Source organism: Anas acuta, chromosome 7, assembly GCF_963932015.1.
Source record: "Anas acuta chromosome 7, bAnaAcu1.1, whole genome shotgun sequence".
Classification (NCBI taxonomy): Eukaryota; Metazoa; Chordata; class Aves; order Anseriformes; family Anatidae; genus Anas; species Anas acuta.
In genome coordinates, this window is record NC_088985.1 from 23,596,342 (window position 1) to 23,608,821 (window position 12,480).

The window sequence follows — 12,480 nt, forward strand, 5'->3', positions numbered from 1 at the left end:
TGCAGGCTGTCTGTCTTGCAGTGGAATTCATCCAAAGCAGCTTCTTGACAAAGCAAAACTGGAAGTGGATTGAGTGAACTGGTTCTTAAAGAAACCATCAGGGTCAGGGGCATGCAAGCTGAGAATATAATGCCATGTAATTCAGGCTTGAAATCCATTTTATTCTTTTTTTTTTTTATTATTCTTTTTTTTCCCCTAACTTTGCCAGCTTGTTTTGCTTGCAAAGCAGCTAGGCCTCAGTTAGACCGAGAGCTATGAGATTCTGGATCCATTCCTTATCTGCCTTTAAACGAGCATAGTGAGATTCCCCTCCTTTCTGAGAAATCAAATAAAGTTACTATCAAATCTTTCTACTGTCTAGGTTCCAAAACCTGCTACAGCAAGGGAAGCATCATCAACTGTTTGTGCATTAATACATATGAAGTTATCTAGTGGTTAAATCTGGATTAAATTCAGATGCAGAGCAGAATTTGAAAATTAATCAGGGCTGTGGTTTGTGTGTATGTATGATGGTGCTATTTTTTTTTTTTTATTTTATTTTTTATTTTGTCTTCTGAAGCTTTAGCTGTATTTCATCTGGAATAGGAAAATAGGGTCCATCCCAGTTTGAAAGCAAACACAGAACCCAAATTATATGAGTAAGATCACATCAGAAGACTAAAATACCCCTAAAATCCTTCTCTCTCTGAGGATGGAAAGTTTGACTGCTAGATGAGACTAGAAAAGAAAAATGTCTCCAGATGAAAACTGATAAAAAGATGAAACTGGCAATATGATTAAACTACACGCTGGTATTAATTATGAAGTTATATAATAATATATGAAGTAATGGCAATTCCATTACAGTCTTCAAAGTCATGTCAAGCCTATCAGCTACAAACACTGTTGAGCACCCAGTTCCCTACTACAGTGAGCAGCATCCATCCCAGTCTTCAGCACTCAGGTTGAGAGAACTTGTTCTTGCAGTGACATCTTTAATCAGCCCAGAAGACGCCCCCTGATTCATTTCCCACCACTTCAGTAAACCCCATCTTCAAGAGAAACTTCTCCTAAAGATTTGAACTGGCTTTTATGATTAATTTGATGCTTGTGTTAACTCTTAGCGGTGTGCCCACAAATTACCTGTGAATATTTATTTAGGATTTTTAAATATTGATGAGAAAATCATAGGTACTGCCACTAGTCTGCCTGTCTTGAAACACTGAGGTACTGTAATACTTTGATTTGAATCATTATAACCTGCAGGAGAAAACCTCAACCTAAGGATAGAAAAGTCAGGCATTGAACACAAGATACTGTGGTTGTGATGTTACCTCACAGGTTGGCAGAATATGCTACTGATTTAGGTGGCTAAAATGATGGCACTCTGGGTTTGAGAAGCCTGAACTTCAGTGCGAAAAACACAGTCCACCTGACTGCACTGTTTTGTCTGGTTTTAATTAATCTGTTACTGAAAACATGACCTAGTTACCATAATACAAAAGTCAGTTTCTAATAGCTTTTCTCTAGAGTCCTTAACTAGCCATTTACGTTTGCTCATTCAATCATGAAGAGTAGTTAATTAGCTCCCTCTACTGCTGCATAAAGTGAATTGTACCAGTAGTGTCAGTTCTTCAGTAGCCTCTCCACATTATAACCCCAGTGGTGTTTTTTGCACTCTGCTGCACTATGCCATTGCAAGAACTGTTAGTGGAAAGCAGAAGATCTACATCTTTCTGTTTCTTCTTCTGTCACTGGCTTTACTATGAAGTATGCTTTCTTTAATCTCCAATCTTTTTTAAATTTATTTTTGAATTGCAGGGTGAAAATGTTGGATGTTATTTCTTTTAATACATTTCACATGTCAAAAGACAAAACCGTTCTTTTAAAATAACTATCATATACAATGAAGAGACTTGCAATGAAAGGAACAGAGCTATGTAGGTTAGTGCTGTACTGATCATAAAGGTGGCCACGGTGCTGAATATGGCTACTCAGACCAACAGATGGATGGGATGCCCTTGTCTTGTGCTTGCAATATGTGTTGACTGGAGAATTCAGATAGGGCATTTAGTTGTCTAACTATATGTTAAAACAAACTTTCTATACTTATTTAAAGTGCCACCTTAGTTTATGAGTTAGTGAATGCCTGTTCCAAAACATCATCTTTTTAGTATGTGCCTTTTGATTTAGGTGGAATATTTCGGATACAGTCAAAACATCCCAACCAGCATCTCACTAAGCAGGCTGCACGATACTTACCTAAAATATAGTTGATGCTGAGAAAGACAACAAATAATTGACAAAGAGAAAAATCAGCAAGGGCTAATACCTTCAAATGTCTAAAATCTCCAAATATATATATATTGTGGTATTGTAAGACATAGCTCAACAAATGATTTTATTTTCACAATAATTTACTGTTCTGTTAAGAAACAAACCACCAGGAAGATGAATTATCTCTAAACTAATTGGAAACTACAATGCTTACTTTACAACTGTAGTAAATGTTAATCCTAAATTTAGTGTTAACACAACAGATAATTTGTACCATATGCGTGAGCTATTTAAAAATATTCAGGGTCAATGTAAACTTCAGATTTAGGAAACTAAATACAGAGCTCTACTTATGCTTCCTGTGAATTTTATGGTGGAAAGAACTGGAAAAACATCTCAAAATCCAGTTTCACAACTCATTTCCAAAATAAACAAAAAGCAAAACTCCCATAATCTGTTTCTGAATACAAAGTTTAAGATTAAATCTGCAACAGCAGAATGATTTAAAGAAAAGTACACAATACATCTTGTTTCTTACACCTCTTATGGATTTTGCTGCAAGGAAGGGCAAATAAAACTCACTAATATTTTATGCTTTCTTCCTTCTCATAATAGTGTTCACCTTCACAGGCATCATACTGCAAAGAAGCTAAGTCAAAGACTGTTAACATTACGGAGGATTTCTAACGTATTTCTACATGTGCAGTGTTGCATATCATCATAAATATCAAGGTACACAGTTTAAGTTGCACGTATACGCATCTGTACATATACATAGAATGATTTGGGTTGGAAGGAACCTCAAAGGTTGCATATACTTGCAACTGGCACTTTTATAACGGTAAGGGAAAAGTGCAACAAGTGCGTTTAAACTTCCAAACTGCAGTACAGGAAACAGGTTGCCAGATCAGTAACTTCTGTAACATCTATCAGTGAAGTCAACAGTCAGAAAGACTGTGATCATTTTTCATCAGGTGTAACCATTCTGTAATGTGGGTCGTAAGTTTATCTGTGTAAAACCTTCCCTCTTCTCATCAAGAGTTATTGCGTATCCAGGGGTTTTCTTGTCAGCTTTGGAAGTAAGCCTTTTCATCTTTACACAAAATTTTTAATAGCAAGTGACTGAAGCAGAATTTGCTAAGCTGAAAATGAAGCATATCAAAATTTTCCTCTGCATAATAGTTACTCAGGCAGTTGTAACTGAGCAGAGTGCAGAGTACAAACATCAGCATCAATGGCCATATTCCACTAAGGATTGGCCAGCCCCTAAAATTTTCCTCACTTGGGGAAAACAATTCTTTGGATCTACACTTTCTTGGCTCCAGTCCACTTCTATATTCTGCCATGCACATATTCAGAAAAGCTACTGATGCCTTTGGGAGTTCTGTGTAAAGACTTAGGAAGAGTCTCGATACTTATTTGCAGTTTTACAAATTTGCGCATATTGTTTAGTTGGTGGTGGTAGCCCACACCTTCAAAACTGTTTCTTTCTATGAAGCAAAAATACTTTAACCTGCAATTACCCATCTTCATATATAAACTGGAAAACTTATATATTACTGATAAAGCTAGATGGAATTGAATACTGAAAGTATATGAAGAAAACAACACTTCAATGTCTTTATTTTTCAACATATTCAACACAGTTCAGAAACAACTATAATATAGCTTTTATTTTACAAAGTTGACCATTAAAATATTAAAAAGGATTTAATGTCCATTGACAAGTAGGATAATATGGGACAGGCATGCTAAAAGGAAAGTCAATTTCAGATGACAGCCATTTAATAGTGGAAAAGTGAGTTAACAAGAAAGTTGGCATAAATGCTTGAAAAGATAGCATGTCCCCTCATATCCCTTTATCCTAAGGCAGCTTTCTCATTCTACTGAAACTTCCCTACTGTATCCAGTTTCTAACCTTTAAACCATGCTATTTTTAACTTTAAAATATTTAGAAATACAAATAATATACCCAATAAAATACATTAATTATGATGAATGATAACGGGAAAGAAAATCTGGCATAGTTGTCTATGTGGTAAGGATTTTTAACATGGAAACAATCAAAGATACAGAAAAGTCTTTTCATCACTGACATTGGTGAACTACATCCACTGTATTTACTTCTCTCCTTTTTGCCATTGATGCTGGTTTTGCTGCTCTTGTTTGAATCAATTTTGTTCACATTGTCAGAGGCACTGCAACTGTTAGCAACTGCTGCCAGGACTCCATTCCTTTCTTCTTCAGCCTCTTCATCCTCAACCTGATTGGAAACAAAACAGCACAGCAGGAACCTAAGTGCACATTTCCTTGCCTATTTACTTTAGAAGTGAAGCAAATAATAGGATTTTTCCTACAACTCTTCCCCTGGTTCAGCTCCATGATTCCAAGGGCAAGCATCCCCAGGCACCAGACAGCTCCTTTCAGTTTTCATAGTCTCTATATACAAGTAAAACACACTGATTTAAACAATAGCTTACCACAGAAGCTTTCATAGGGCTGCAGAGCAAAGCAGAATGTGTTCAAATATGGTGCACTAAGCTTTATTTAAGAAAGCAGCAAATCCACAAAATGAAACACACACACACAAAAAAAAAAAAAAAACTGTCTTCAGCTCAGGGGAAACTCTCACAAAAGGTAATGTCTACAAAGTGAGTAAAGCACAGCCCCAGCTGGCAGATGGGGTAGAGGGAGTTAGCAGACCAGCTAATGAAGCCGGTTGCATCCTAAATCAAGCATCCCAGAATACAAAATGCCTTCTGAAAAGTTGGCTGCTCTATTCCTTGTGCTTCATGATGAAAATAGAATTAGTTAAGATAACAAAACAAAATACAATTAAAAAAAAAAAAAGACAATCATAAAAAGCATAAGCTGCACAACTAATTCAGTACTAAATAGTACATACTACTATGTTTCAAGTCCTGAAACCCATGCTTTAAGTTCAAAGTTATGCTAAGATTAAGCACATTTTTATGTGCTTTGCTGCATCAAGACAGCCCTGTGGAGAATGTTGTATAAGCCTTCTGGTGGGTTTTGTTTCTTTGATTAGAAATGGCTCAGAGCCATGAAGTTCATGTATGAAATCTTCACCCTTTGAAGTCAGCAGGTTTACTGCCACTGACTCAGAGGACATGGGATTAGACATCAGCTCTAAGCGAACTTTCTTGAAAGTTCTGGGGTGTTAACTCTGGTTTGGGATATTGCAGATACCAGCAGATCCAAGCCACAAAGTTTGGCTCCAGATTTGTATCTAACCTAAACCTAATTTTGAAAAGTTGGAAGGGGGAGTTGTCTTAATTGAGGCAGTTCTATACCTAACTAAGTGTCTACTGATGCTTTTATTACTTTCCACATCAGGGAGTGGCAAACAAACAAGAAAAGGCTAAAAATTTACTTGTGAAATGTAGAATTCAGAATCTCTTTCCTCTGACCAATTCACTTGTTCCATTTGCATCATGGAAATAACTAGATTAATCAAGGACAAATTTTAGAAAAGTTAATAGGTACAACCCTATGCATAGCCACACTAAAGCTCATTTAGAAATAATATAGCTAATAAAGACAATGAATGCTCATTAAACCACCTGACAGATCGTCATGGTGGTGCAGAATGGTTCTTCTGCCCAGGGTACTTGCAAACAGCCTGGTTCTTGGGCCTTTCTTCATCTAAAATTAGTAATGTCCTTGAAAATTAAAGTGGAGTCTGGACTATGTCCTCAGACTGATGTGAGTCAGTGAAGCAAGACAGATGGAGATAGAAAAAGGGATTATTATTGCTTTCCATTTTCAATTTGAAAAAAAAAAAAAAAAAGTCTAGTATATTTTATTTGACAGAGATAATCATAGTTCATCACAATGTGACATTAAAAATACAGTGACTACAAAAACTTATTCACCCCCCACCTAGCCTCCTGCAGCTCTGTGAGAACTTTGAAACCAAAGGCCAGGACAAAAATCTGCCTGTAAAGCACTCAGAGGATCAATCCACAGAACTCCGGTCCAAATCTTAAACAATTCCCAGGCTAGTACTAAAATTCAAACTCAGAGTTTTCTGTGGAGCCCAGCTCTGTTAGAAATACCTGGTTCTCCTATTTTAGAAAGCTCCCCTGGCTGAGGAGAGCACCAGGGCTGGCAGGGGAGCCCCCGCTGCTGCAAACACAGCGAGCGCCCAGGCTATCGCCTAACGAAGGCACTTGGCGCTTCAAAAGTGAATAAAATAAAGGAACCTGTCAGAAGAATCCTGACTTTTTTTTTCCAGTGCTCTCATTTTTCAGAAAGGGAAAAATAGAAGAACATCTATACGTCAAAAATGGCTGGATTTAGGGCATTTTTCTAGATAAGAGTCTATTTGTCTCTCAGGTAGGGCTGGCTAAATGTTGGTACAGAATTAGTTGTACTGCAGAGCGTGAAAGGGCATTGCGTGCGTACCATTTTTCTTTTCACACAACCACATGTGAACAATTCGCAGGAAGCTGATGCTTTATTAGGCTGTTCTTAACTCCCTTCTACTCCCTAAGAGACATTTATAACTTCGGCAGCAAATACTGTATGTGGTGCATATGTATTCGGTTCTGCTTGTGGTGTTGCAAGGTAGGGTTCTTGCTTAACAGAGATGTATTTACACCAAAAGTGCTGGAAAAGTGGCTCAAAAAGGGGAAAGTTAATCTCAAGAACAGACACAAACACTAGTTTATTAAAAAAAAAAAAAACCTACAATCTTATAAACTGGCACTATGAAGGGACTTTTCAAACTCATTATGGAGAAATGAATACAATGACAGATTAAGATGTTTCACATTATTAAAAAAAAAAAAAAAAGCATTACAAGAGTTCAACTGTGACTCTAATTTTAAATGTCACACTACTTAGATTTCCCTGGATTCCAGCTGTCAATGAGAAAATGGCAGCTGGCACTAAGAAGGGCTCTGTTTGGACACAAAATTGGTAACATATAGGAAAGGTACTGTACATCTTTGACACTACAGGGGACCTGCTGCTGTGGCTGCTGTTTATGCTCACTGAAGTACTTGTTGACATCTAACAGCCAGCAGAACTGAGAAAAGTTGTTACTGCCATTGAATGCATTGAATAGATGCTCAAGATTAAAAACATCTCAAACAGGAGTGTTGCACACCTGGAGCTTCTTGAAATGTTCATACAGACCACACAATGTTGGCACAGAAATGCCAAGTATGCACAACACTGCCCTTGTAACCTAATTTTCAATCTTTTCCCCTTTCTGCCCCAAAGGAAGAGGTTTAGGTGAAAGACAGATGAAGTCCAAGAATGATTTCTCTGCTTTATAGAAGGGCACAATTCACACCTGTGTATAAAAGAAGAGAAACTCATGCAGTTCACATGAATGGCAGATTTTGTCCGACCTTTTAGCAGGTGGTTCCTCTGCTTTTGCCATTAGTTTTGAAGCTCTTTCAGTGGGTACTGCTTCACATAATGTGAAACACTAAGAGCATGGATGTGATGAGCAGTTTCACCAGTTTTTACTACAAACTGGAGATCCCAAAAGTCTCAAAAGAACTTCATATGCCAGTGCGCAAGTGCTTTAAAGAACAAAGCAGAAAGCTGTGCAACTAATTCCTATACAAGGCAGAGGGTTACATTTTCAATTCACATCCTAAACTTATTTACATAATTCTGAGAGCAAACATTATATCAGCTCGCATGAGAATAACAAACTGAGAGGTGAGATTTCTAATTACCCTATGTCCACAAGAGCACATGATAATGAGGAGAACACATTTGTGGTGACGATAATCACACTGAAATTTGTTAAGTGCCTGCTAGACAGTGACATGACATTTTAGCTACTACTTCTGTCTTTGTGATATTTTGTTTTTCACTGTGAAATGACAAACAGAAGCCAGGTGTGCTTTATATGGCACCCTGCTCAGTAAGCAGTGCTCATTTCCTTGGCTGCAGTACAAGAAAGACATGACAGGCATTTTCCTTATTCTAAGAAGTCTTGATTTGATCTAGGACCCACTAACTGTCTCTTCCCTAGGCTTGTGTTTGCGTGGGCAAGCAGTGAGCTGGACTTGCTCACCCCTGATGCACAAGAAGGCAGGAAACATGCCTAAAGTAACAGATCACCCCTTTCGGTCATTAAGTCTATCACAAAACTGCACGTTAAGTTTTCCTTCCTTGTTTAGGGCTGTACCTCCACCTAATTCCATGAGTTCTCGCGTCTGCTCCATCTGCAAGCACTCGTGCTTGTGCCCCATATGAAAGGGAAGCTGACACAGGTAGGCAAAGGCAAGGGCAGTCATAAATGCCCTTCACAGATCTGAAAATGCTTAATCATCCAAGCACTGAAGCGCTTGGCTTTCTTACCTCCAATAAGCCTTCTTTTTTCTTTTTTTCCACTCTATGAGCAAATGACAACCATTTACTTCACAAGATGGATATGCTCAGAGGGAATTGTCACTGATACTATCTTGCCAGGAAAAACGACCTTCAGGCTTCCCACTCAAATCCTCAGTCAGAACCAGTATTTGCCCATTTGTAGACATTCCCCAGTTAGAGTATGACTTTTAAAACCCACTGGGTGGCTCACCTTTGTGGCCCTTTTTCAAACCTTCTTCACACACCTAGATCTGATGGCAGCTTTGTTTGAACATAGTCCTGTGCATTTACAAAACTCATCTCACATTCACTCAGCCAAAATCCCATATCCATATTAGTTGTTGAACTATCTAGGCATAAACAAACACATTTCAGCTGATCTTCACATTGTTTTTAAGCTTTGTTACTTGAACTCGAGACAGTGCCCTGTTTCTTGAACCTACTGAGGAGCTTTGTTTAAGCATTTGCAATGCTCTGTTCTAGTATTGCTTAAATTGTTAACAATCTTTTTTTTCCGGCCATTTAACTGTACAGCACTCAACCAATCATATTCCTGTATTGTTTTTCCTCATATTCTCATTTTTCATGCTTTATTAAAAAAGTGAATTTTTTGATCTTTGTCTAGAAAATTTATAAGCTGCTTTAAATTTTCTTTTTTTTTTTTTGTCACACATATTAGACTCGGTTCCATAATTAAAAGCTATAAGACACTCAGCTTCCAACTTTCTCATGACTTTGTTTTCACTGCCAAACACTGAAGATGAAGGATATAACAGAACTTCTTCATGAAACTGTCCTGATTATTTTAGCAAGATGACAACCACCAGACTCAAAAATGCCTATGTTGACTTGATCCTTTTTTATTTTAAGTCTATTTCACAATATCTCACCGTTCTAAGAAGCTCATTAGAGCAGCAAAAAACATTGCTATAATAATGACCCAGAACAGAAAGTGAATCACAGTCTGAGCTTCAGCTGCAGCTGTTCAGAAAGAAGGTGTAGGTGGAAGGCTATAGGGACCTGACATACCTAAGACATGAAGCTGTCTGCTAGTAAGCTGATTCACGTATCATGCAATATGCAAAAGGTTTCCTAAATGGTAGATGATAAAACTTTGTCTGCTTTTGCTGTACAGCAATAAGATCAAGCTGCCTTGCTCAGTCTAATTTTTGAACTGTAAGAAAGCGTATGCCATGGCTTGTGAGAAGGTGGGTGCCTGACTTTTGTGATACATCTAGCACATTGGTGTTTTGGTTTGTTTGATCTCTTCCAAAAAGTTCCAGGAGTACAAATCCTTTTCCTTTTTTCTTGAGGTTATTTTGTTATCATTGTCATTATTCTAAAATACAAAATTCTTTAAATACCTTTATCATTAATGCTAAATAGGATAACTTATTCTTTTTAGCAGATATAATAGAAGTCTACTTTGTAGGTCAACAAGGGAAGAATTAAAATACCTTCGGAAGTTCCTTTGAGCTCGGTCGATGCAGAGTACAGAAATGAGCCACAGCATATTCTAACAACGCTCCGAAGATGAAACTGAAACAGATACCGAGGTACACATCAATTGCCTTAATAAAGCAATTAGCATTTGGGAGTGAAGTCCTGGCTCCCATCATCAGCGTTGTCATAGTTAGGACTGTGGTAACACCTGTGGAACACAAAAATATAAATTCTGATAAAACAAGGATAGCAAAGAGGCCCTCCAATGCATTTGGGAAACCAGGATAGTTTTTTTCCTGAGCTTCATGAACACCTAGTATGCCACAGAATTTAAAAGAGCATGTTTTGAAAAGGAGACTTCTAAATGCATTTGCAATTCTGAAGTTAAATGCTTGAAAATACTCAAGAACAATATTTGGAAAGTGGAAAAAAATGAAAATTAAAATGGAAGAGATTTTCATCCTTTAGAATATATATTATTAACTCATCATCATTGCAATGCAATGCAAATGCTTCCTTTAAAACTTTCAGATGTCATGTTTCTCAGTGTAGTTGTCCACCAGCCTCATTTGATGTGCAATCTTTTCTTTGCTATTCTATAGAAGTGTTTTTCCTACCCCACCTGCAGTCTGATCAGAGCTGATTTGCATTTTTCCCTTTCAGAATCTCCTTTATTTGAAATTAATTATATTTAATCTCATAATTCTCTTATTATTCCTGTGTTAATTAGTATGTATCATTCACCCTCACAAAAGCCTCATAATTCTGTCTGTACATAGCATGCGTTTGAATATTTTGAAATGATTTCCAAAACGACTGTTTTTTCCTCTCCTTCCAGTAGCTTCTCCTGCTTCCAAGTCTCCTTTTGCTACCAAGGACATTTGTTTTGTTAAAGAATAGCAGAGATTCAAGGAGAATTTGCATGATGTGCTGCAGATGGCAAACTAGAAAAGTAATTCCATAAAACTTGGAAACATTTGCACCTTTTGGAAACGGATGCCACGTACGCGCAATAAAACAAGCATCTTAATGTTCCAACCCTTGTTTTGGTTTGTTTTATTGGCTTCTCACCTATGCAGATTCTGGCTGGAACTGATGACTGGCTTATCCAAAATGATACCCAGGAGAGCACAACCAGGAGGATTGATGGTACGTATGTCTCTAGTATGAAATATAAGATGTTTCTCTTGAGTTCAAAGTGAAACACTAGTTTTGGGTAACGCCCTGTGAAAAGAGCAGGAAAAAATATTTTGAAGGTACAATTCACAAAAAGTTTTTTTAAATTATCAACCTGTATATTGCTATGCAATAAAAGATTAACAAATAAGCTTGAAAAAATTAAACACTGTGCTGAAAAATTCTAACATGAAGATTCTACATTGAACTGAAGGGAAAAATCCATATATATGACATCTAGTCACTTCATATCCATAGCTTCATTAAAGACATCTTGAATTAGAAATTTAGAGGGGCTTAGTGTGGAAAGAATTAATCCATCAATGCATGGAAAGGCAAGGAAATTTAAAATCACCTATATATTTAGCTATGTTTATTAACAAGAATTACCTCTATGAGCTACTATATAAACTAGCATAACATTCATAGCATCATAAAGTTAGCATGGGTCCTTATCTTTAACTGCCTCACAGATCAGGCTTATTTTGATTTTCATTTCATTTAGTATTGTTCCAGATGTGGATGACAGGTACTTTTTCTAGTAATACTGACCTAACTCTCATATTCCACTTGAAAACAATCAGTGGTTTTGCATCTCCACTATTTTTTCTTTACATTAGAGCAGTGCAGTGTTTGCACTGTTCTAAGCAGTCACTGTTATCACAGTGCTGTGGCACGTTTAGCAGACTGACTGCCAGAAGATGAAAGTTTGGGCCCACAGAGCCAAAGACAGAATCAGGTTTCATTAGGGAATAGCACACTGGTAAGCAAAGTCTGAATTTGAATTCCAGCACACTAACTGAGCAAAATTTAGCTATGCTGGGACAACAGAAGTGTAGGATCTCAAGTTGCTACCTGTCCAACAGATCAAATTAAGGCAAAAGCTTGCTTTTTACTAATTTAAAGAGCAGAACAGACTTTTTATTCTGAAGTTCAAGATTAAGTATGTTTAACAACATTCTTTTAAGAAAATTATTGTACTACAATATCAGTGAGAGAATGTAATGCTTGAATGTACTGTGGTTAGATAGCCTTGGCTTCATCTGTTTTGTTCCAACAAACGTCAATCTTCAGGAGGTATGTGTGTTTGCAGTGCTGCATGCTGTGAGTCAGGGCAGAATTACAGCACAGTGAATGCACCTCAGTAACAACGTCATGTGCACAGACAGGCTATTTGTGTATCCCTCAGGTGTGCAGTGAGACATGGAGTCAAAGAAAAGCACTTTTAAAAGCTTGAAGTACAAG

At 37.3% G+C, this 12,480-nt stretch overlaps 1 protein-coding gene across 6 annotated transcripts in view; it reads right to left on the reverse strand.

Moving 5' to 3' along the window:
• Window positions 1–3,852: 3,852 nt before the first annotated feature.
• The window catches only part of LOC137859270 (gamma-aminobutyric acid receptor subunit pi-like), a 39,104-nt gene continuing 30,476 nt past the window's right edge, over window positions 3,853–12,480 (reverse strand). For all 6 annotated transcript variants that reach the window (XM_068688193.1, XM_068688194.1, XM_068688197.1 and 3 more), the window contains 3 exons: window positions 11,131–11,283; window positions 10,074–10,267; window positions 3,853–4,519 (listed from right to left, as the gene is read on the reverse strand). In XM_068688193.1, the coding sequence (XP_068544294.1) occupies window positions 4,208–4,519; window positions 10,074–10,267; window positions 11,131–11,283 (659 nt within the window). In that variant the 3' untranslated portion in view covers window positions 3,853–4,207. The remainder of the gene's footprint in view (window positions 4,520–10,073; window positions 10,268–11,130; window positions 11,284–12,480) is intronic.